At 43.4% G+C, this 26,615-nt stretch overlaps 1 protein-coding gene across 1 annotated transcript in view; it reads right to left on the bottom strand.

The window, feature by feature from the left end:
- Csmd1 (CUB and Sushi multiple domains 1) overlaps window positions 1-26,615 on the bottom strand; it is a 1,119,426-nt gene that overhangs the window by 88,414 nt on the left and 1,004,397 nt on the right. The window contains exons 42-47 of the mRNA XM_050136505.1: window positions 22,745-22,954; window positions 12,445-12,633; window positions 5,593-5,770; window positions 3,618-3,763; window positions 2,878-2,958; window positions 1,844-1,957 (exon numbers count right to left, since the gene is read on the bottom strand). Coding sequence (XP_049992462.1) covers window positions 1,844-1,957; window positions 2,878-2,958; window positions 3,618-3,763; window positions 5,593-5,770; window positions 12,445-12,633; window positions 22,745-22,954 — 918 coding nt within the window. The remainder of the gene's footprint in view (window positions 1-1,843; window positions 1,958-2,877; window positions 2,959-3,617; window positions 3,764-5,592; window positions 5,771-12,444; window positions 12,634-22,744; window positions 22,955-26,615) is intronic.

Genomic DNA, 26,615 nt, shown 5'->3' with positions numbered 1-26,615 from the left:
GTCTCTGTCTCTTCTTCCTTTCTTCCTTCCTTTCTTTCTAGCTTAAAACACGGAGAGCATTGTTTAACACAACTTGCAAGACATCAGCAAAAATAACTCAGAGTTAAAAGCTTGAACTAGGATTTATTATCGTTAACCCCTTAGCTGGGTGTGGTGGTGCACACCTTTAACGCCAATGCTCTGGAGGCAGAGGAAGGCAGATCTCTGTGCATTCTAGGAGTCTGGTGCACATAAAAGTTCCAGGATAGCCAGGGTGACATAGAGAGACCCTCAGAAAAACAACAAATAAAACATATTAACTTCTGCCAGGCATGGGAGTGCACACTTTTAACCCCAGTACTCTGTGTATAGGCTGCAGAGGAAGGTCCTAGTGCACTTGGGGCCAGCCTGGCCCAAATAGCAACTTTCAGGTACCCAGGACTACATATGAGACACCATCTCAGAAAGAATAGTAATTAAATAAATGAGTAAATTTAAATAATAAAAAGAACATACTAGAGAATGAGTGTAAGAAGGAGCTGGGGGAGGGACAGAAGGAGTTGGGGGAGAGATGGAAGGAGTTGGAATGGGAAGGGATGACTGGAAATGGTGTAAATATGGTAGTCAAGTATGAAATTCTCAGAAAACAAATATTAAGAAAACAAAAAACAATAACAACAAAACGCATATACGATGAGAGAACTGTGGAAACTGTAAGACCCTAAGAAAATGGGGGACTCGATCACTGAAACCTACAGGGCTTGGTGTGTGGCCACGTGGAAAGAATACAGCAATCACCTAATTGCCCTCCTGCTGCTGCCTCCAGAGGAAGCTCATCCCAAACCAAACTTGGGTTCCCTTCAGTGAACACTGCCCAGTTCTGTTTCTTTTTGTTTGGTTTTGCCTTTGAGACAGAGTTCCTTTATGTAGACCCAGGCTTACACCCACAGAGATCAGCCTACTTCTCCTGGGTACTGGGATTAAAGGACCACAGACGCATGTTTCTAAATTTTAAACGTATTTTCCTTTGTGTGCTTTGAGATGTGTGCTAGAGACAAAGAGCGAGGGAGGGATAGAAGATGGAAGGAGAGAGAGAGAGGTACATGTACTAGTACATTCACATGGACAAAGGCTCATGGACAAAGCTAAGAGCTAAGCTCTCCTTCCACCATGAGGGACCCAAAATTCGAACTCACTGTGATTGATTAAATTACACTGAAAACACTGGCAGTGAACCGAGATGCCACGTCTGACCTACGTGGACTCGCTAAGGCTGTTTCTTCCCACTGCACTTGAAAGCAGTCCCTACTAAATTACTTTTCTTAAGTGAACCAACAGGTGCAGCCTAGAACCCTTTTCTTTTATTGCGAATTGTATAAGTCCCAGTATATAGTCAGTTTATTTTAGAGGCATATATAAAACCTAAAGTGGATATATTTCATTGTTTATACATTTTATATACAAAGGGTTAAACACCGGATACCTAAATCCAGAGAAAGTACTGACAGGAAAATCCCAGGATGCTCAGTGTGCTTGAGATGGATGCAAAACATGAGGCAGATTACAGAGATGAGGTGACAGGCTATAATATCAGGAACAGATATCAGCTGCTCTTTAATATTTATTTTTTTATTTAATATTTAATATTTCAATCTTGTTGTATTTGAACATTCCCATGATGCACTGGTTGCAGAAACTATGGCTTAGGTTTATTTTTGAGGGTGGACTCAAAGTCAAAGAGTTATCCAACACTTCTGTTGGCAACTTGTTTATACTGTGGAATTGACTCAGCACAGACCTGGGTCAAATTCAAACCCATCTCCAGAGTCTATCAGAACAACCAAAGCAGCAGGACCGGACATACCTTCACAGGTGGGCGGAGAGCCTTGGAACTGGAGCTGTGAACTAAGTTTGCATGTCAGCGTGTCGCTCCCAGACAGCGTGTACCCAGGGTGGCACTGGTACTTCACGAAGTCCCCTGAAAGAATCAACCTGGGATCACCATTCCCAGAACGTTTGACGGATGTGACTGTGCCAATCATTTGTGACTGCTTAATGGACTGTGTCCACAGCAAACCACTTCAGAAAGGGCGTCTACTTTCACTTTCTGTGTGTCACTGAAAAGCCCAGATTTCAGCTTTTAGTTTACAAAACTTAGTATTACTAAAAAGAGGCCATATCTAGTGGTCCCCTTCCTTGGCCAACACAACCATGTGTCCCATTTTCCAAATGCCTCCTTAGAAGAATGAAAGCGCCATAGATTGTTGGGACCTAAGCAAGGCTGTGGAGTAGACTGTGGGAACGGCTTCAACAAACCCCACAGGGCTTGCCCATGGTCCTGTCCAGGGAGACACCATGGTTCCAGTTAGCATAGCCACCATAACAAGAGAAGGAATTGGACAATGTGATGTCACCGGCATGTGACCACAGGAATACGAATTTGTAATTAAATCTGAGAAACCCTGCGTTCTAATAACCACACTGCCACCATATGCTGTGGCTGGGTTCCTAAGAGGACCAGATGATGAATGGACGAGACCATGACTGAAATCAAAGCAGCTGTAACATATTTAAATAGAAGCTTCTGAATGAAAAATTTATTATAATTATCATTAAGTATATCCTACTATGACTTTTCATTATTTACAGTCAAATACAGTCTAAGACAGACTCAGAAAACTTAAAAGAAAATTAGTAGCAAATGCCACAGAGCAAAAGCCTTCAAATGACAAGAGCAAAACATAAACTAAGTCATTTGGTCCGGTCTCTGTGGAAGGCTCTACAGTGTTATGGGCCATTTTCCCTCATGGTAACCAATTTGCCTCAAGTCTCAATCAGAAGAACTATGAGAAGCCAGATCCCACGGTATGAAAGGAAGGAAAGTAGAGATGGAATTACCTATGTCAAAGTCCTCATCTTCTGTTAGCAGGTCAGCCTGTGGCACTGCTGGGGGAGGTGGGCATCGCTTCAGCTGGAATGCTACCATGGGTTTGTGAAAGAGATAACAGCGGTGGTTACCTTTGCTGAATGATCAAGTTACAAGACTATATGCTTGCTCTCTCCAAAGGCTCACTTTGACTGTTAAATGCTTAACAACACTGAAGCCCACACTTTGAAAACGTCCATTAGAATAGCACCTACTCTCCTGCTTCTGGAAGTCACCATGGAAGTGATCCCATCACAGCTGGCTAGGCTAGTAAGCTTGTCTCCTCTTGTCTCCGAATGTCTTAGGGTCATGGGAGACAGGGGCTTGGTGACCACTCCCTACTGCTCTCAGGGACATCATGAGGTTGGTGTTGCTCTATAGGTCATTATATAATGGTTTCTATGACATTTCCTTAGAGTCAGATACATGCAGGCCTGCACAAAAGTCAAGAGCATCATAATTAGTCCCTACAACATGGTCTCATTTATAGTTATATCGGAACGAATGTACCTCAAGTAGCTACCAACATGACCTGTTAAAACGAACTGACAACAGAGGTACTCTGTCTACCACCAAAGGTTTCCAGGACACTCTGGCATCCACGTGGGACAATCCAGCAGGCTCTGAGACAGCTGGAGGGAATGTGTGTGGGCATGGCCAGGAGCTGTCCTGGCACTCTATGTCCTGGCCACTGAAGCAGAAATGAACTGACCATGAAAGTTGAGGACAAAGAAGCCTCCATTGGAGAAATCACTGTGGAATTTGAGCAGGACCTGGTTGGTGGAGCTGTATGCTGTCTCAAGGGCGGTGTTTCCACTGAAGACTCCGAGCTGAGGCGAATTCTGGTCAGGACCATCCCTGGGAAAGAGATTAGGGTACCAGAGGAAGAAGTTTAATGTTACAGCTGAGACTGTGCAGCCAGCTCCCCAATATGGTCAGGGAGAGAGGACAGGGATGGCCTGGAAAGTCCAGTGCCCACTGTTGGTGACCAACAACAACATTTTAAGTGCACACGGTGGCCACTTCCTTATGTCTAATATTTATAAAATAGTTTTACAACTAAATTAAAATACTAAAAAAATGCAACAAGATATCCCCCTGGCTCTGCCTTTAGTAGTAGGACACTTTGTGTTCAGGAGATTCACCACCCTGCATTTCTTCTTCCTTTGCATTCTGGCTGTGGGCAATGGACCCACACGAGTTGTTAAGACTGGGAGTCTGTGCAGCAGGATCTACACGGACCTACTGTTGGTGGGGATGCTGCTCCACTGCCTTGCTGAACAGCAAAGTTCCGTCTCATTGTCACAGTCTCTAGCTCAGCTTCTCAGAACCTCCCTTCAAAACCATCATTGTAGCCTGAGAAGGTAGCTTCCCCTGGGCGCTGCAGCTGCATCATCCCCAGCGACAGCCCTGTTTAAATCCTGTACGTAGTCTCCCTACACTTTCTTAACATTTACATAAAATGTTAAGACCCTGGTGCATCTGTTCCTTCTGGTCCAGGCTATTCTCCCTTTCTCCTTGTGCAGTAATTCAGCCACAGGATGTTCTCCCCATATATCACACATAGGCAGACACATGCATTCACAAACAAACACTATATATTTATATATGCATATATACACACAAAACAGTGATACATTCACATATAGATACATATACACATGTGAGAACTATACATTCATATAAATACACAAGCAGACATACACAGATATATGCATACAATAAGTATTCATTTATAACCAGACACACACAAACATGGACATATAACACAATTGTACACAAACACACATATAGACACATACAGATAGTCCACACATGCAGAGATACACACATACAGATTTATACACATCACATAACATACAGCACACATGCACATGTGCAGGTCACCTGTGTTTTCGACAGTGCTACCATCCTGGTGACCTAGGGGTACCTTCTGGCTCTCCCAACATAGTATGGGGGAGAATACTCATTTCAGCCTCCCCTTTAAATTGTGCCTTAGATCTCTAACATGTAGCTTGCCATTTCTCCAGGTCCTACCTAGCAGGTTCCTGTTCATCATATCCTGGCCCAAGTTCCTCTGCAAGGCTCATAGGAAACCAGGCCTGTACTATCTGGGGTGGGGAATACCATAAGGAAACACTTCTTTAGTGTTCTTTCATGTATTCATTAAGGGAAAACACATGATAGCTTTGCTTTAAATATATACATGCATGTGTGTATGTATGCATACATACATATATATAGAGATGAAAACACACATATATATGCAATACATATACACAATACATATATCCCTTCAAACTGTGGATTAAGGCAGGTGTGGTGGTATACACCTACACTCCAGAGGCTGAGGCAAAAAGGCCTCAACAAATTTAAGGTTAGCATAGGTTTCAGAGTAAAATCTTATATCAAAGAAAAAATCATCAATAATTTATTGAAAGCAAAATGTGAAATAAACTAATCATGAATGTTGCCCTATAGTTAATCTGGTTATTTCTATCTTATAGCAAATTAGATATATGTCTTGAAATTCCCTCTGCATAGCTTGCTTTTGTTGGTGAATTCCATCTTGAAGATCTGCCCAGGCAGATCATGTATAAACAGGTAATCCAACAAATTCGAGGCAAACGCTAATCCAGGACCGCCTACCCACAGCAGGGACCTCCATTCCCTGGGAGGAATCATACCAGACAGCGATGTAGTCATTCACGGCTTCGGTCTGCAGCAAGGTGAAGTTGATGTACACTCCGTGCCCTGCAGGGACAGTGATCAGCCATAGGCAGTCCTTCAGAATCGGGTACTCATCCGGAAACCCAGGGGAATAAATGGTACCATTCTGTGATGTCACATTATACCCACAGGGAGCTGAAAAGGGAGACATTGACAAGAAACTAAGATGGTTGATTCTCACTAGCAGGCAATGATTCTGGTGTCTAAAGCCCAAATTACCCTTTGTAAGAAATAACTGAAAGATTTCCCTTACTTCTTTGTCAAGCTTATTTCTCTAAAATTTGGAAACTTCAGGACAGTTATACTTGCAAGTTATCTCTGTCTCACTTAATATATTCTCCAAGTCTTCAACATCCCCGAGGATAGTCATCCCCACACGATTAAAGAAATCCTGCCAGTCACTGCCTGTGGCTGAGCTGATAATCCATTGGGCTGTCCAGTACAATGGCTTATGTGGAAATCAGACGTAAATAGGGAGCTAAGTGGTTTTGTTTTCGTTACTTTGCTCAAGCCTATTTAAGGCCCCTTTTAAAAGAGTGTCAGTTAAGCCTATTTGCCTCAAAACAAAGACATTATCAATTCTTTGCAGATCTGTACTGGAGAAAGCAAGATAAACTTTCTTAAGTACACTTTATAAAAACATGGTCAAATCGAATAGTGTTTGGTTCTGTGGAGATGCACCCCCTGATCTATTTTAACTGTCCTTAAAGCTGATGGCTGTTGTTGCTTTGGCAATTATTTCACTTCTGGAAAAGTGAGGTGACTGCATAACACAAGAGTCTGAAATGCGCGTGCTTGCTCTCTGTGGCCTTGATCAAGACTATGACTAAAAGCAACTTGGAGAGGAAGGGTTTTGTGTGAGCATCCAGTTTACAGTGCACCATGATGAAGAGCCAGGGCAGGAACTCAAGGCAGGAACTGAAGCTGACTACGGAGGGATGCTGTTTATGGGATTGCTTCCCAAGGCTTCCTCAAATTAGTGTCTATATAGAATTCAGGATACCTTTTGAGGAACAACACCACCCACAGTGAACTAGGCCCTCCCACATCAAGCACTGATTAAGACACTACTCCTGTAGACTTGTCTAAAGACCAATCTGATGTGGGCATTTTGTCCATTAAGATTCTGTCTTCCCCAGATATGTCTAGGTTTGTGCTAAGTTGACCAAAGCCAATCATTCAAATGATTACAGCAGTGACAAGCACACACCAACTTTGAAGTCACACGGAAGCCAAGAAATTTGGTCACCATTAAGAATTTTCCATATTTTCCATGATTATTAAACTTTTGTCACAAAAACGTACGAGAGAGAGAGAGAAAGAGAGAGAGAGAGAGAGAGAGAGGTTTATCTCAAGATGATGGCAGACTCAAAGTCCTGAGACACCATGTACCATGTTGGTTTCAATTAAAGATTAAAGAGACTGAAGCAGTTCAAGCCATGGATAAACCAACTGGAGAAGAGAGAGAGCCATGCAGAGTTTTCTAGAGAGACAATGGTGGAATGATCCAGTGGGTTTCGGAGTCAGACAAGCCATAATTTCAAACACAGCAGAGCAAATGTCCTTCATAGGCACATTTTGACTACCAGTCAGTGAGGGCGAGAGCCAGCTGAGACCTGGAATTTATAAATGGCCTCACACCACATAGCCCTCAGCATCCACTTACTGTCCCTGAGGATGGGGGTCCCTCCCCCTCCAGACGTTGGTACTGAGCTCTGTTCTACATGGATGGACTGTGCTGTTATCCTGTCCAGATATCTAAGCAGACTTGGCTTTTCCTTGCCACTGCCTCCTTAGAGTCTTCTCAGTGGATCTTGTTGGCTCATCTATGATGTGGACCCAGGAGCTCCCCTATCATTCTGTTAGATATGGAAGGTAGAAGCTGCACCCCTCCATGTCCCTGACAATCTCCCTCCACTAGCCTCTGCTGTGCTGAGAGATCTCTCTTCTCAGGGGAAAATAAGGACAACATCAATAGATAAACAGCGCCGCACATACTGCAGGGACTGGCTATACCAGCTTACTTACACGTCTGTGGCTGTTACTTCAAGTTTACATATGACCCAATTTCCTTTGTATACTTTTGCTTTCTTATTTGATCCTGATAATATACTATGACCCCTCAATATGTAGGGTCATTTCCCACTGTATGCATAGGTGGTACACAGATATATGCAGGCACAGCACTAAGATGTAATTAGTAAGATGTAATTATTATAAAATAATTTTTAAGATACTGGCAAATTAAACTACATTTGCAACTACAAATGTACCTTTAGTATTAAGTTACATGTAATTGAATAAATTGTAGTTTTAAAGCATATATTGACAACTGTAACCATTTTAAAACTGATTTCTATGCAATTATTCTATAGACAACAAACAGATAAACAAACAACCCCCCACAGCAATCATACTTTAAGCTGGAGTGGTGTGAGTGCCTAAAATCCCAGTATTGAAGAGGCAGAGGCAGGAGAAGACATGGAGTTTGAGGGCAACCTGAATTACATTGGGAAAGAAAGAAAGGAAGAAAGAAAGAAAGAAAGAAAGAAAGAAAGAAAGAAGGAAAGAAGGAAGGAAAGAAAGAAAGAAAGAAGGAAGGAAGGAAGGAAGGAAGGAAGGAAAGAAAGAAAGAAAGAAAGAAAGAAAGAAAGAAAGAAAGAAAGAAAGGAAGGAAGGGAGGCAGGCGAGGACACAAGAGAGGAAGAGAGGCAGGGAAGAAAACAAGCAAGACGGCTTAACAGGTGAAGGCACTAAAGCAATCCCGACACCCTGGGTTCAATCCCCCAGGCAGGTAAAGCTGGATTGAGAGAACCAACTCCACAAGGTTGTCCTCAGACAACTTCCATAGCACGTGTCCACACGTGTAGAAAGACCCACAAACAGTAATGAGACATGGGACAGAAATGCCTTCAGTTTCTTATTAAGACATATTTTTCATGAAATTTGCTTTAAGTAGGTTATGTTTTAGATCACAGTTTATACTCAGATAAACTAAAAACACACTAATTTTATTTGGCAGATTCTTATACAACTTAACCTATAAATACTTTCAGCATATTAATATGAATTGATTTAATATATTGGTGAATGCGGCTGTATTAACATCTAGCATTATTCAGTAGGACTCTCTGAACTGGAGAGTTTTTTAATGCAGATACACAGGAATTGCTCCAAGTCCCTGTATTTTTCTTGAAGTTTTCTGAGCCCCACAGAATTGGACCTCTGAGGACAGAGCTCAAAGTGCCTGCCCTGCCCTGCACAAAGAGAATGTTCCTGCCCCGCCCAGAGGTGGAGCCTGGCTGAAGGGAATGGATTCTGAGGATTACCAAGGGCATGCTGGGAGAGGGGTGGCTTGCAGGATGCTCTGTTTTCTGTGCAGGGCAACCCCGCAGCCTTGCAGAGAGACTGAATGACAGTATGACAGTCTGCGAGCCTTAAGAAACAAGGACTCGGGGCTGGAGAGATGGCTCAGAGGTTAAGAGCACTGGCTGCTCTGCCAGAGGTCCTGAGTTCAATTCCCAGCAACCACATGGTGGCTCACAACTATCTGTAATGAGATCTGGTGCCCTCTTCTGGCCTGCAGGTATACATGCAGGCAAAACACTGTACTTAATAAATATTTAAGAAAAAAAAGAAACAAGGACTCTAGTTTTATTTTGAACATATCACAGGGAAAGTGGCTTTTGCGTTAAAACTGTATGCTAATTATTACAAATTTAATCCAACACAGAGAGGATATGAAACCTATATTGAAAGCTTCTTAGAAAGCCCTTTGCATTATGATATAATTTTGTATGATGGGTATGTTTCAGTATATTTTAAAATTTATGACATTATTGCTAGGAATTAGTATATAATGCTGCACTTGATCTTAGCCAGAAGGTGGAGATGTGCGGAACATCCTTGTTCAGTGAAGGTTTGGCCAGAGAGCTAGGCCTCTTTTTGGGAGACAGCTCAAGCGCATGTAGTGGTCTCTCTGAATGAGTTGTGCATAGCCAGCCTGGTTCAGAAGGACAAGCCAAGGGACGTAGGGCAATAAAGCTGTGAGGTGTCCAAGTAGACATTTGCCAGGCATGACTCTGCCATAGCAACATCAGGACGGCTTGGCACTGGAATCGGATGATTTTCCCGAAGTAGGCAGGCAGTCAATATGTTATCTTGCATTAACTGCGGGGAGTCACACAAGATAATTTCAACATCTTTTTCCTGTCATAGACTACACTGATAAACTCAGACTCCTCAGCATTCTTGGAAGAGTCTTATGTGGTGGTCTCTATACCCCCAGTGTCAGGAGAGACAGAGAGATTCCTAAAGCTCACTGACCAGCCAGCCAGTCTAGTTTATCAACGAGCTCTGGGCCCAGAGAGAGACCTTGTCTCAAAATCAAGGTTAGAAAAATTAAAGTTGAGAGTGGCAAAGACAACCAACTCTTTCCTCTAACCTCCATGTGTATTTCCTCACATGCACATGCACACATATGCATAAAACACTCAGATGTACACAGATCCACAAGAGTAAAATAGAGAGAGAATGCCACAGAAGATGGCATCACATTTAAATTACAGCAAACAACACACACTGCTGATTCTACTCTGCGGTGTTCCCCACATTAGAGAACCAAGCTTAAAAATAATAAAATAAAATACAGAATATTTAATTTCCCTTTAATATTAATGCAAAAATCAATGAATTGATCTCCTACATATGAACTAAAAGCATTCAAGTTAAAACCAGAAATCAGAGAAGATTTAAATCCTCATAATTCCAAAGAAATTGACAGCTGTTAATCTGAGGGGATGCTATTGCTGGTTCATCCTTTGGCTTATTTAGGTGAAGATGGGGTTGAATATATATGGCCTTCTTATGCTGAGCTTCTGCTGCATCCTCACCCCAAAGTAAGAGTTTTCAAATGAAAAGTAGACATAAATATTATTTAACACATCTTAGTGAGAAGCAAAAAATCCAGACACATTAAAAAATACTATTTTATACACAATTGAGTAAGTGTTTGAATTTTTAAATACAGCTAAGAGTTCGTAAGATTATCAGAATGACAAATATAGGTGAGATAGGTTTTAAAAGCACACCACATAACTCCCCCCCCCCCACTGCTTCAGTAAAAATTCACAGCCAGGTACCTTCCCTTCCTCAGGAGATAGTGGTGCTTATTTCAAAGGTCCACAGAGTTGGAGCTTTCATTATTATTCATTCAGAGTGGCTGCATATGTAATGCAGGGTCCAGGCTTGGCAGTGAGCTCTCTGTTGCAGACACCGCCTCATAGATGCCAGGCCTCATCAGTTTGTTTCCGCCTGACATGGCAGAAATGCCTAAGTCATTCGAAAAGTCAGGAAGCCACGGTAAAGCGAGGCAGTGTAATTTCTGCTCTGAGGCAACACTGTATGTATGTGTGCACCTGGACCACACTCGCTGGCTGCTGGAGGTACTCTGAAGACAGGGTTGTTCTGCTCCCATTGGCTCTCAGACTACTGGAATAATGTGGGGGCAAGAAACTGACGCTTCCCAGGCATCTCAGGCTGGGAGGGGGAAAGTCCGAAGCCCAGCAATAGCTAGCGCCTCACAGTTCTGATGGAACTGAGACAATGGTGGGCCAGTGGGGGTCAGGACCACACCGTGGCAAGGGCTCCTAATTGTCGATACCTCTTCCCTTCTGATTAAAACTCAGTCTCCTGTCAGGACCTCAAGGACGGACTTGGATGTTGGAGGCTGCTCTTCCTTTATTTCTCATCCCCATGTGACTACAGTAAAGATAAAATTTTTACCATTACTTGTTTCTTTAGTTGATCTATTGAGAAGGGGCAGCTAAACCTAGCTCCTTAGAACTCCCAGGGCCCAGGCACTGACTCTAGCAACTCCAGCAACAACCCACCCAGTTGGACTTTAGTTTTCTGGAAAAATTCCTTCTGTGTGCTTTGGTTAATACTGTGTCCTCCATCTAGAGTGTTCTGTTTCTGAGCAGAAAATACTGTGAACCATTCAAGGTCCCCGAGGATAATGAACTGTTTTCTGCAATACAGATGCGAAGCGACTATAAAAGTCGAACAAACAATAGTGTGGACGGCTAATCTTCACTGTCAACTAGATGAGATTTAATGTCACCATGGAGACAGCCCTCTGGGCACACCTGGGAGGGGTTTTCTAGATGAGGTGAATAGGTAAAGATCTACCCCAAATGTTGGCACAACCATCCTGTGGGCTGGAATCCTGGACTAAATGAGGAGGAGGAAGCCAACTGAATGCCAGCATCCCTCTCTCTGTGCCCGTCTAGATGCTTTGTGAGCAGCTGCCCCTTCTTCCTGCCCCCATGACTTCCTCAGCGTGATGGAGCCACAATAAACCCTTCCTTCCTTAGGTTGCTCCTGTCAGGAAATCCGTCATAGCAACAAGACAAGTAACTAATAAGAAAGACTTCCCAGGATTAAAGCCTTTGTCATCCCTGTCCCCTGTAGACACTGGAAAGGTTAAGGAGCCCCATTGCCTCCCATTTTCTTTGTCAGGTCTGTGATGATTGGCAGGTTCCTGTGATCTGAAGTTGAGTTTTCAGTGTTTGCATCCAACACTTTGTTATCTTTACAGCTTCCTTAAGCAGAAAGACTGTACATTCTCGAAACTTCCTACTATGTATTTATGTATGTATTTATACTAAGTGTTTCTTAGTCTATTATTGGAAGTGTCCATGAGAAAGGAAATGGTCTGCGGACTGAGCTCATGCATATTCACAGAAGAGCTCCTGTACTGTGTTCCCTACAAGAAGCTCAGCTGTCCCCAAGGGAAATGGTGAGCCTACCGTCACATCGCGGGAAAGGGTAGTTCCAGTTTCTGTCAGTGCCATGCTGGCAGGTGAGCACAGGGTGGCCCAGCAAGATGTAGCCCGGGTAGCACTCGAAGGAGATGGACTGACCCACGCTGTAATCTGAGTTGATCATGAATCCATTCTGGAACGCAGGTGGGTCCGGGCAGTTCTGTAACTCGTAAGCTGAAATGACAAACAGGTGACATCAAGTTCCCAGCTCCTGTCGGGCACCAAAGAGGAGGAAGCCAAGGGCAGCTGGATCCCGAGGATATAAATATCTAAAAACTGTGTTTCTTCCAAGTTTCAGGTACCATCCTGAGTGAGTCAAGAGATAATTAGTAGGTAGAGACTTATAACTACATGCACTTAGTAAGCACCTAGTGTATGCATCCATAGAATCACAGCGCGCGCGCGCGCGCACACACACACACACACACACACACACACACACACACACACACACACAAAGAAATCTGACAGAATTTGCTACCTTGGCAAGAAGTGGCAGGCATAAACTAAGTTAGAAAGCCAGAGAAGCAATGATAAAAAGGCCAGTCCGGAATACTGAGTGAACAAGGATCTGGTGCTTCTCTTTGAATATAAAGGAGACACACCAACCTTCTCTGTGTTACCAGATGCTCACTATGCTCTCTTCTGTTTAACATCATCATTTGGTACAAATAATATAGAAAATCCCCCTTCATTTTATTTTATGTTTCTAGAAATATAGGACTGTAGAATCACGGAGCTAGCAATTACTCTTTGCACAACTGCTCTAATAACTATTTGTTGTGCTTTACCATTGAAATAATTATGTTCTACCCGGTGTGGTGGCTTATGTCGTTAGTAGAGCCATGGAGAAGAGAGGTGATTGGTGCTTCGCGAGCTTGAGTCCAGTCAGGACTCCACAGTGAGATCCTCTCGTAGACAGCTAAATATTTTCAGTAAAGATTCTAGCGAGGGTGACAGCGTGTGTTGCTCCCATGCTGTTGTTGCAAGTTCACCCACGAATCAGTAATTTGAGCTAGTCCGTCCACGCATCAGGTGTAACTCTAACTACTGGAATCTCAGAGCCCCCCCCACCCCCCAATACAGACAGCTCCTACCCATGCTGTTGTCTTTCCATCTCTGGAGCCACCAATGCATATAAGAATATCCTGACTCCCTTTTCAAAGCCACATGGATATACTGCAGAAGTAGCTGTTGAAAGGGGTGCCTGGTGCCCCTGTGATAAAGCTCACAGGCTCCTGTCTTGAACGCAGGTGGAATATTTGGGAGGTGGGGCCTCGCTAGAAGACTGGCCACTGGTGTATGACTGTGATGACTGTAGCCACCTAGGTTCTTCTTCACACACTGCTTCTTATCCACCACGATGTACAGAACTATCCAGCCTTCCCTACCCATTCTCACCAACATAATGTTCTGTCCAAGCACACACAGGGCCCCGGCAACAGGGACTGAATTCTTCAAAACTGTGAGCCAGATCAACCCTGTCTCCTGCGATCCTTACTTCTGAAAATCCAGCACAGTGATGGAAAGGTGATTACCATAGAGGCCAGGTGAGATCCTCAGACATCGCTGGAATGGGTAAGATACTAGATATCTTCCCACAGACAATAGGACACTGAAGATCGTGGAAAAGACACGAGGGGCTCACAGACATGTGAGGTGGAAACTCAATGTGCATGTAAACCAGCTTCTATTCCATCACTGGAGGTAAGGGTGTAGCTTGACATCCATTAATAAATACTGAAAAGCACTCTGGGTCATGACGCCTACCTGGTGCAGCAAATACAAAGACCTTCTGTCTTTGTGTAAACTAGCCTACCGCAAGGAAACGTATCAAATGAAGCCACAGTGTTAGAGTGGGAGGCAGATACAAGCTTAGACCTAAGGGGCGGTCTGAGTACCTCCTGGGTTCTGCTCCATGCTCAGGGTCTTGGCATTTCTCTGGTGGTCCTGTGGGAAGACGCCCAGTGGGTACACCCAACGGAGACTGTATTCTGAAGGAGCTGTACGCTTTTTGTGTCCAAGAACATTTGCCAAACAGCAAGCATTACAAATGTCATTGCTATCAATAGTTTGTATTTATTTGGGGAAGTACTACCATGGTAGACTTTCTCTTTGGGACAGCAGTGTGCAGTAGTCATGGGTCATTGGCTTTCTCATTTAAGGCAACATAACTGGCCTTGGCTCCTCAGGAGAGCGGTCTGCATTGTGCCACGGGAAGACTGTGTTCGGTACTTACTCTAGCAGCACTATTTGCGGTAATCTCTGTCCTGAGGACAATTTCAAAGGTATGTCAATTTCAGCATCATTTCCATTAAGGTCATCCATAGACACATAATAGCTGACATATGAGATGATCTCATAAATGTTGAACACACACGGCGTTCACAAGTCAGAGCGTGTCTAGTTTATGATGGAGTGGAAACCACAGTTTCATTTCTTAAATCGGCTCTTTTCCTGGCCCAGTAAAATCCTCTCCTGTGACTGCAGGCAGTGACGGGGAGCCTGGCATTCCAACCAGCTCTGTGGTTGCTAGGAGAAGCCGCCCACGTGCTACACGTGACAGTTGTGATGCTAATCTCGAAGGCTTCATGGACCTGTGCGTTAGATACATCCTTAGCTTACAAATACTGTCAACTTGTCATCGTTTCCAATATGAAACCCAGCTGATGGCCTATCAGGAGAAGTTGTGGAAACTTCAGGAAGAGCTAAATGACTGGAGAGAGTCGGCATTTTGGGGGGGACTTTCAAGTGTTACACCAGCTCCCCAGCCTGCTTCTCTATCTGCTTCCTGCCTTTTTTTTTTTCAAATTTATTTTTACTTACGTGTATTTGTGGGACGAGTGTGTAACATGTTTGTGGGTGTCCATGGAGGCTAGAGATTTTGAATCCCCTGGAGCTATAGTTAGGATAGGTGGCTCAGCTTCCTGAAATGGGTGCTACAAATTGAACTCGGGTATTTTGGAAGAAACATACATGCTCTCACCACTGCCTAGCCATCTCTCCAGGTTCTTCTGACACGCATTCCAGTTCTGATGTCCTGCCCAAGTGCATGGGACCAAATGACATGGACTGAACCTCTGCTTCTCTGAACTCTCAGTACCAAGAGAACATATTTCAATGTGTCCTCTCTCTCATCTTCAGCCTCAGATGCTGCACAGATAGCAACAGGACTCCATCATCTGACCTGACTGTGGGTGGCAATTTAAAAACACTAAAGCTGAGTGTTTAAAGCCACCCTCCCGAGGCTTGGGTAATTATTAAATATGCAATTATGCCGTGTCTCTAAGGAAGATGCAACTGACAGTGGGAAATCAAGAACTAACTAGAAGACATTCTAGAACCACAAAATCCCCAATAGAACCCTTGGCCTCGTGTCCCACAGGGCCACGAGCTGAGAAAAGGCTCCATGCAGACATCGTTCCCAGAGGAAGGTAGGCAACAAGTGGTCTAGACAAGTTCAGTTTCAGGAGCCAATGTCCTGCTCTGCTCAGGGAAGCAGATATGAAGAAAGCAAGCCCTGAACTGAAAGACACACATTGCGTGCTTTCTCACTTAGGCAGAACCTAGATTTAAATATAAATATTATAGCAGAAAAACCTCCTGGCCAAGAGACTAGACCCTCTGGCCTGGTGGAGATCTAACATTCCAGTTGAGTGGGTTAATTCCTCTGGCTAAGGGCCACCCCTGGGGGATGAAGCTACCTTGGGCCATGCTAAAGAGATGGCAGAATAAAAAGTCCTTCAACAGTGCTGGACTTTTCTTTCAGCCCCAGCCGGGGTGTAGAAGCTCAGGGCCCACAGGCACATAGAGCTTTAAGTCTGCATGCTTCCCTGAGTTATTGAGAAAAACGCAATTTTCCTTCTTTCCTTTCCCTCTTCTCCAGGCGTGTTTTCCTTCACACTTTTGCCCAACATTTTGGGGCTCCTTACTCTACTGTATAGCTTCCTCTCTTCCACGGGGCTGTTGTTCACCAAGAGTGTGACCTCTACACTGACTTAAAAGGTATAACCCCATCCCCACCCACTCCCTCCACTGCCTCTGCCAGATAGTGGGTGACATTTACAGCTTGCTCGCCCTGAGATTTTTTTTTTCTTTTAAACTCTGATAAAATGGAACTAAGGCTTCTGTTTGTTCCCATTGTAAACTCTTTTACTAATGAAATGAGAAACCCCAGAAGGAGAGCCTGATCCACAAGTGCCCCAATATCCCTACTGGGTACCCTCAATCCCTTACTTGACTGCATCCCTCCGGAGACAGCTCTGCAAATCACACACCACAGGCTACCTCTGCCTCTCAAGGGCCTTCCCACCCTGAAGACTGTGGATGTAGCCTTTTCCTGAGAACCGGCGTTCTGTATCCCACTGGGGCTGCCTGCCATTCACCCTGACACCTTGCTTGAGCCTCAAATGATGCTGTAGGTGCATGTTCTCCAAAAAAAAAAAAAAAAAAAAAAAAAAGGAAAATTGGAAAATTCTATGCTGTGCTCAAGTATGGACAGAGATCCTTTTTCAATACACTTTTCTTTTTCTTTTTAAAATGAAATCACCTGCCCTAACTCTACTTTACTTTGGTTGCAATGAAAACGATGGAAAAAAAAATTGCACCCTGCATTGTAGTTTATAAGACTGCTGGTTACACACCCAAGGGAAAAAGCAAAATGAAAGCTGATTGCCCATTCTCAGGAAACTACCTGCAAGCTAACCTTGACTTCATTGGGAGAGTCATTCAGGGTTTAGTGGTGCCTTGGAGGCTCGGCACACAAGTACCACTCACAGTGGAACAAAATAAACAAAGCCATGGTTAACAGATATCCCTAGTGAACACACACACTCTCACACATACACGCACGCACACACGCATGCATGCACATTGCTGTAAAGCCTGCTGGATAATTTAAGAACTCTAATTGGGTTTTCTGTAGGGATGGCTAAAGCTGGGCTGAAGGCAGCAGCCATTTCTACCCACATAATCAGCCTCTGTGACAGGCTTGAATTGGGGAATTAAAGTGGCCTTTCAGCTTGAAACTCACGATTCCCTGCTAACAGCCGCCGGCTATTATAATAGTTGTAAAAAGAGGTTTTTCTCTTCCTAATAGCAGCTAAGCTACAGATGGTGGCCCACACAATTTCTCAGTCAAGCACACACGTAAGTGTGCAAGTTATCCAAGTTGGCTGTTCTTGAAGTCTGGATGGCTTACACCCTCCCTCTGTTCCCATCGTGGATCTCAGGACTCCTTGCTGTGTCAACTACCCCACTGGTTATGTGACCTCTAGAATCAATGTCTACTGACGAAATCAATCAAATTACTACACGGTTACAGCCCAGTCCAGGCCTTGGACTGCCTGAGACCTCGGCTGGGGCATCTTTTACCAAACTGTTCTCACAGCCTGGACCATGATGGTGTCTCATGTTTTGATTCAGCAAAGGAAAAGTGAACCACTTTCACGCCATAATTACGTGGACAGAAAGGATCCTTACTCTAGAAGCGACAAAAAGGAGATAAAGGAAGGTGGAAGACTTGGTCCCTTTTACTTCAGAAAAGCCACAAGGAGGAAAGTGGTAGGCCTTGAACACTGGGTCCTCCTCTCTAAGAGTCTTCTCTAGAGCGAAGGGAATTTCTACTTAGTGGGAACTTCTTCCAGCAGGATAAAAGATGCTCCATAGAAGGAAGGACCCAACCACTGGTTGCCCATGGTTGGAAGCATTTTTATTCAAAGCCAATCCAGTCAAGAGCTTCCCACTGAGAGCAGGACTCACCAGGCATTTAGGGGAAAGGGAATAATGTAAGTCCCTGTTCAGGTTTTCCCAGGGAACTCCAAGGTGTTCACAACAACTCAGTGGGTGGAAAAGGACTGAATTTCAGAAATACATCAATTTCACTTGTAAACAGGGGTTGAGCCATAGGGACAATCGGTGTGTTGGTATATCCGAACTAACTTTTCAATCCACATTTTACAGAGAGGCTGTTTAATTGGTTGCTAAAAATATACCCTTCATACACAAAGTTAATGCGCACAGAAAACTCAAAGTTTTCTCATTGCAATCATAGACAAGCAAATTTTCTATATCTCATGGTCTTTAAAAATATGCTTATTTAACATATATAAAACAAAAAAAAGAAGGAAAATGTCATTGGAAGTATTTTTACTTCTGATGGTCAAATTACACAAAGACATCTATAAGATTTTCATAATTATGCAGTTATTATTACAAGGAGGCATTGTAATGTAGGGAAGAGAGAGAGAGACAGAGAGAGACAGAGACACAGAGAGAGGCTCCATACCTCTGAAAGCCATCTCAACAGGAAAAGGGAGTTAATCAACAAGCCAACATTTCACAAGTATTTTCACAAGCCAAGACCAGTGCTCATCAACACCACGAAGACAAGGTTTTGCAGCACCGAGGCTCATCCTCTGTGTGAAGCTGAACGACAGACACTACCCACATCCAGCTCCAGCCTCAGTGCTTTACAAGTTCTTCCTGTGACAGCCACTGGAAGCAGCAGTGACTGCTCCCATGCTGTTCCACTTTTGGGTTGTTACCTACGCCAATGGTAAACAGCCACATTCTCTCCTCCTTCCCACCGCTTCACTGAGAGACGGGACACAAACATCTCGTGTGACTCAGCAAAGGCTTTTTTCTCAGCCATTTAGCTTCAAGACAGCTCTAAGCAGCAGGAGCATTTTTTGACCTTTAAGCAGTCAAGAATCTATGACAGAGCTGAGGAATAAGATACTCAGAGCAGACGCTGCTGTGAATGACAAGGCCTGTCCTTATGATATACGCATCTTCTTATGAGTTATTGATTGCACCCAATGCTTATAAATCTTGTGTAGAAACTAGGGATGCCTCTGTGTCTAACAAATCAATGTCAGTGTCTGTTTGCCAGTTTCTACACAATGACAAACACTGGTAAACCATCGCATCAACATCCCTGTTAAATATGACAGTCTATTAGAAACGAGGCGTCTCAAGTTCATGTTGTCATTCTTCATTGTACCGCTCATTTTCCTGCCTTCTCGTTATAAAAAATGAATTATAATAAATTATGCTTTTTAGTGACATCTTCAATGTGAATACTTAAAAGCCAAGTGTCAAGTGGATAAAATGTTTGCTCAGCCAACTAGGTGCCTGAATGGTGGTTCTTCAAGAGTGTTCGCAGGTCCAGATTCCAGAAGGCCACGCAGGTGATACCACTGAGTACAGGTTCGGGAGTCAGAGCCTGCCTACTGGCCTGCCTCTGCTAAAAAGTGGAGAGCTGTCACTGAACCCCAGTATCTTATCCAGGGAAATATTTCCAAATTTTAATATGCAAGAAGGGAAAGCCGACTCATGGGTACCTCTTGAACTGCTGACATCCAGCTGTAGACATTGACACTGGCAATGACTAAATCATAAACTATAACAATATGTGACCCCTTGTCTAGGTGGTTCCTGCATAGGCTTCACCTGGGGTTAACTTGGTTACAAGTCCTGAAGCTTGGATTAAGATGCTTATTAGAGACCTGGAAGTGACCAAAAATAATCAAGCAAACAGTAAGATTCTATGAGATGAAGTAGTTTGGAAAGCAATACTAGGTTTGGACTCTGTATTTGAGGTCTCACAGTTTCAAGGATACACAATCAAAGGACTCAAGAAGAGAGATACCTCAAAAGTGCTGCATCCGCTGGAGTTGGCCAATGGTTTGAGACACATCCTTGTAGGCTCAGATATTAAAATCATGCTTAGTGATGCTAGCTTAAAAGGCTCCATACTGATGCTGCCCAAACTAAAGGGCCCGTCGGCTCAGGAAGGGAGCTGTTCATCTGCAGTACTGTGACCCTGTCCTTTAGGACGGACAGCTGCTGTGTTTTCAGAGGGCGTCTTTCCAGCAGCGCAGAGCTGCAGAGGAGGTCAGCCTTTAATCTGCACCTTATGGAAGAACTTCAAATGTGAGGGTATGTTCTCCTCAATGATTCTCTTCTGATGGACGGTCCCACATCTCTTTTGTTTTGTAATTTGCGGGAGGAAACTCATGGCAAAAAGTTACGTTCTGTGTAAATTCTGATGATCAAATCACTTTTTTAGAATCCAGTAAATAAGGAGCAATCATAAGATCTGTTTTTAAAAAGGGACTAGACCCTTTCTGAAGATAAAGGAGGAGTGGTTGAGGAAGGGGGTTGATGGGAAAGGGGACAGGACACGAGGAGAGGAGGGAGGAGAAACTCGTTGGTATGTAAAATAAATTATATATACAGGACTGGGCATGGTGGCACACAACTTTAATCCCATCACTTAGAAGTCATAGGCAGGTAAATCTCTCCAAGTTCAAAGCCAGCTTGGTCTATATACTGAGTCCCTGCCTCAAAGTGGGGGAGTCACTGACATGACAAAATTGTTCATTATGTAAAGTCACTCGATGCTGATGCGGCTTGTAACCTGAACTCTAGATCTGAAACATACACAGGGGAACGAGCAAAACAGCTCCTGCAGCCGTCCTTATCCTCCATGTATGTATGCTAGCTATGGGCCTCCCTTGCAATAAATTTAAAAAGTGCATTTTAAAGGCCGCTGGTCCCCTAGAACTGAAATTTCAGATAGTCTTGAGCTGCAAAGAGGGCACTTGGAACTGAAACTTGGTTCTTTGCAAGAGCAGTCAGTGCTCTTAACCACGGACTCACTCCCCCAATTCCTGCCTGAGATTCCAGAAGTGTTTAAGTCAAAGTCTTTGGCTCTGCTCTGGGGAGAGGTCAAGGATGCTAGAAAGGAGGTCTGGGTTTGCGTCTTCTACATGATCACTCTTACCAGGGGGCGACCTGCCAGAGTAGGCAGAGAAATGCAGTCTAGACACTAATGGCTTTTGGTGAACCGCATTAGAACTGGACTCTGGCTCTGGGTGGAGGTACTACATTCTGATCCGCTCCCCGGATTAAAACATTACTTTCCGCTGTTTTCCCCCATAGCCATGAAGCCAAACTAAGAGTTAATCAAGCTGGGTCTCTCAGTCATGGGTAAAGAGACCTCCCTTCAGGACGGCTGGTTCATGTAAAGCCAGGCCAACAAGATGGGAGGAATAATTATCCCTTTAATGAGAAAATGAACCAATTCTTCCCGGTAACCCCTTTTTCAGCGATGTTGCTGATGGACCCACTTGTATCTTTTATGCAAAGCTTGCCTGCTTTCCTGAGTTACTTAAAATATGGACTGTTTCTTTTTAAATTTTCTTCTCTTTCCAAAGCCTAGGTCTGCTTGCACAGGTACTCACTCTTCTCTGGGGCTCCTCCCATTCCACCACGTGGCTGATTTTAAGGAACACAGCTTTCCCTCTCTTCTCCTGCTTCCTGGCAGCTGACAATACTTAAAGTTTACCTACTCTGCTGTTCCTCTTTTAAAGCCCAAGGAAATTATCACTGAGCTTCCGTTAGATCCCCTTTTCTAATTATCAATGAGAAGAAGAATCCAAACAGGGAATCCCAACTTCCCCTGTAAACTGCTACTTTTAAAACCAAAGTCCAGAAAGAAACCCACTATGAAACCAAACATTGCCAAGGCGGGTCACACAGCATCCCTGCACTGGCGCGGGTTGGAGAGACAGAGCAGTTTGCACTATTTGCAATGGGTAGGAACTGAAGTAGATTTCCTTTAACAAGCAGTAAGGAACACAGGACCCAACATAAAGAAGAGACCTCCATAGTGCCTGAACCTCCTAAAGAGCTTAGAAAGCAGAATGCATGTCCTTTAGCACTGGGGAGGGAACACTAACCTAATAAAATTTTTATGTGCTTTATTAACTGGGGACCAGCATCAGCTGGATACCAGGCTATCCTGGAACATGGAGCCGAGACTCAGTGGCCACCACTCTTCTGTACTGTTCTTTCTGGTAGATTGTTTATTAGACATATACACAGGCAATTGATTCTGAACTTTGAGAAGACCCAGGATATCTGTTGGTTTAGCCTAGTTATCACTCAGTAATAAAAACCACCCTAAATCTAAGAGACTTAAAGTAAGATACTTCTCCTGAAGTTGCTCAGGGACACAGTCTTATCCAACAGCCATGGCAACAAAGACTAGACCCTTGAAATTTCCATCCCAAATGATTTTAGTCTATCAGCAAAGCTAGTCATGCCTTCACACTTGGTCACCAGGACTGTCAGGATCCCATAAATCAGAGACCCACATGCTCTGGGAATCAATTTGGCTGTACAAGGCTCTAACCAATCAGGGAGATTTAGGATTAAATGCAGTACTAAGTGTAGCATTAAAAGAAGCATCTATAGAGTCATATGTTTTGTTGCTTACCTTGGTAACTGAGTTTAAATCCTTGCCGGTTCTGTGAGTGGTCACTATAGAAACGGATGAGGGTTTCATGTGTGGTGCTCAGCAGCGATGCAGGCAGGTCAGGGCCACTGAACTGGCCCATCATTGGACTGCTGGGGTAGGGGCCATTCTGGATCTCCAGGTAGTCATGGTTGGCTTCAGTTGAGAAATTCAGAAACTGGATGTGTGCACCTACGAGAGAACATGAAATCTTCAGAAAGTCCATGATAACGTATCCAAGATCATGGCTGATTAAGGGGATGATCACTTCATTTCTATAAAAAAGAAGAGGCATGGTGGGAAGAAACACTGTATCTTTGAAGACATCCCTTGGCTTAGCCTAACTCTGTGTGATCTTTGTCTCCAGAATTCATATCCACATGTCAGATTCTGTGAAGTATGAGTACTGCCAGCACCATATCCCAGAGAGGCACAGACATCATTCTTAGAATGGAACTTGAAGGACTTGTCATTGCAGCAATGATTATAACCCAAACACAGGCTGGAATCATACACGACATCATTTACATGTTAATCATGATTTTATCAAAGAAGTCAACACTAAATTAAAAGCACAAAACAAACTTTAAAACATATTCTAGGGTCTTCAAGATGAACCATTGGTTAATAGTACTTGTTTCTAAGCCTGATGACATATATTCAATTTCTGAGATCTACATGGAAGGAAAGAACCAACTCCTATAAACTGTCCTCTGACCTCCACACATATGGAATGGCATGTGAGCACACATGTGTACATAATGAATGTACTGAGTTTTTGGAGGTTCATTCTTATAACTTGGTTATTACACTATTGCATAAAAGATTTTGTAGATAAGCAGGGATTATGTTTAACATACAAAGCAAGTTACAGAGGCTCCCAAGAAACAAAGTCTGATAATGGTCAATGTGAATCTCAAGATCAAGGTCAAGTTCAAAGTACAACAGATTGGCTCAGCTCAGTATATCAGGATATTGTCCTCATTGATTTTTATGGATAAGTTATGACCAATAATGTAGAAGAAAGCCCTAATCAAGACAGTTTAGAGTCTTTTTCTGTGGTACATGGCCTTTGGATGTTTGAATGCTGGCTCTAAACTGGTTTAATGTGTTTGACTATTTAAAACAGAACCCAAAATGACATTAGTGTTTGAATAAATCCATGATTAAATTTGGCAATGGAATCTATGCTGTTGATATTAATAATACAATAACAATTACTTTCTCATCGTTTTGTTCCCATTCCCCTTATGCAGTTCTAGAGAGCAGACTCAGGGTCTCCTACATGCTAGACCAGTGTCTTTCACTGCGTTACAACCTATTCTCTCTTTATTTTGATGGTAAGGAGTGAATTTTTATTGAGTACATTATGTCCTATGTTAAAAAATTAAATCCAGTGCTTACACGAGCTATCCTAACTCAGAGTAGATAGAAGGAAAATGGCACACATACAAGGAAGGAGATAATAAAAAGTTAGGTGAGTGAACAACTACAAAGAAGAGCTCAGGAAGGAGCTGTGGGAAAAAAGAACTAAATGGTTCTATAAATTTAAAGTCTTACAAGGAAAATTGGCAGGAGGGACACACATCAAACTATTGTCCTTCTGATTAGCTTAGCATAAGGCCAACTACCCTGTGAGAATCCCATTTGCCAACTTCCCTCTTAAAACCACTAAGTGGGGTGACACTTACTGCCATTATAATTTAACAGGTGAACCGCAGAGGCTCCACAGTGTCAGATGCTATGACCACTGTGACACCAGGAAGGTAACAGTGAGGTTTGCATTCAGCTTAGACTGGTGCAGTCTTTGCTTTCTGTGGTGCGACATAAGCTAGACCACAGCTCATCACCTCATGAGTCAAGGGCATCTGCTACTTCTTGAAGGAAGTGAGTTTCTATTAAATTTGTTCAAACTGGTTCAAAGGAGGAAGAATGAGAGAAAGTAGCAGACATGAAACTTTTTTAGGGGCTAGAGGGACAAAAGTTAGAAGAGAAAGAAGTATCTTCAACTAGTAAGCCAAAATTTGAAAATTTCCAAGTAAGTGTTGGCTTCATTTTACATCATGTTGGCAGACACACAACTCTCTCACTAGGAGGCAGGTAAGGAATGCCCAGTCTGTTGTTCTGGGATACAACAATTCACAAGAAATTCAAAGGCGACAGCCACACCAAGCGCCAACCACATGGAAGACGGCCAAAGTCTAAACAGTAGAGGGTAGAGAAAGGGAGGTTTTCTTACTGCCATGGAATTAAACTTGAAAAGGAAGTAGAATCACGACAATTACGATATTGTGAGCAAAATTACCATTTTAAGAGGGATAAAGTATCCAGACACATATCATACCACCTAATACCTATCAGCAAAGGAAACAGAGCTTGGCTCTAATCTGGCTTAAAGTAGGATCACATTGCTATCTAATTTCTAACAAACCTCTTCCAGTTTGACATTACAGAGTCCAAGTGAAGGGATTAGAACAAACACAGCCTAGATATCCTTTTATTATCTCCCAGAATATTCTAAAACTCTATGAATATAACAAGAAAGGCAATCGAAGACCAGCCCTGCTGAAATTTACACAGCACACTTTCATCTGGCTGCAGTGATGCTTTGAAGATCAAGTGCCAATGTGGAGTCCACTGCATTAAGGATTTGCCTTCCAACCCTGACCAAACTTTAATGTGGTCCTGACTTTGGAGCAAAGCCCTCATTTTCAGCTGATGGAATTTATAAGTATTAACTTATCTGCTATGTGGATAGCAAACCATCTAAAAGACCATTTATACTTGCCTCATGGTAACAGATGGTCCAAGCATTTTGTAATTTAGGATATTATTTTGTGAAATTATCACAAAGTGATTTATAAAGAAAATAATCATGATAAAAAAGAAAAAACAAAAAAACCCAATAGAATAGCTAGATGACATTTCTCTTTTTATTAATTAATTTATATTTAAAATGATCTTTTCTCATTTTACATATCTATCCTAGTCCTACTCCCTTCTCTCCTCCCTCCCACTCCCCCCACCTTCCTCCACCCCACCCCCATCCACTCCTCAGAGAGGGTAAGGCTTCCCATGGGGGATCAACAAAGTCTGATGTATCACTTTGAGGCAGGACCAAAGCCCTCCCATCTATATTTAGACTGAGCAAGGTATCCCTCCAAAAAGAATGGGCTCCAAAAATCCATTTCAAGCAGTAGGAATAAATCCTGGTCCCACTGCCAGTGGTCACAAAGACCGCCCCAACCACACATCTGTCACCTACATTCAGAGGGCTTAGTTTGGTCCTATGCAGGCTTCCCAAGAGAAATAGGCAAGAGTTCCTGAGAAAATTGGGGGCATGGGGGTGGGGAGAAGGGAGGGCAGAAAAGGAGGGGGAGGAGAGAAGAGGGGGGATGAGAACATGAGGGAATGAGATGTTCCAGATGGGGAAAGGACAGAGAGGGAGAGCAAGGGAAGAGATATCTTGACTGTGGGAGCCATTGTGGGGATAGTGTGAAATCTGGCACCAGAGAAATTCCCAGGAATCAACAAGGATGACCCCAGCTAAGGTACTAAGTAATAGTGAGAAGGTGCCAGAATTGGCCTTCCCCTGTAATCAGATGGATGACTACCTTAAATGTCATCATAGAACCTTCATCCAGCAACTGATGAAAGTAGATGCAGAGATCCACAGCTAAGCACTGGGCCGAGCTTCCAGAGACCAGTCCAAGAGAGAGAGAGAGAGGAGTGAGAATACCAGCAAAGGGGTCAATACCATGATGGGGATACCTACAGAGACAATTGACCTGAGCTAGTGAGAGCTCACTGACTCTGGATTGACATTTCTCTTAACTGCACCTTTCGATCTAGT

This window comes from Alexandromys fortis, unplaced genomic scaffold (genome assembly GCF_014885135.2).
Source record: "Alexandromys fortis isolate MF-2015 unplaced genomic scaffold, M_Fortis_MF-2015_v1.1 scaffold_3, whole genome shotgun sequence".
In the NCBI taxonomy this organism is placed as follows: Eukaryota; Metazoa; Chordata; class Mammalia; order Rodentia; family Cricetidae; genus Alexandromys; species Alexandromys fortis.
This window is presented reverse-complemented; position numbering and strand designations above follow the sequence as displayed.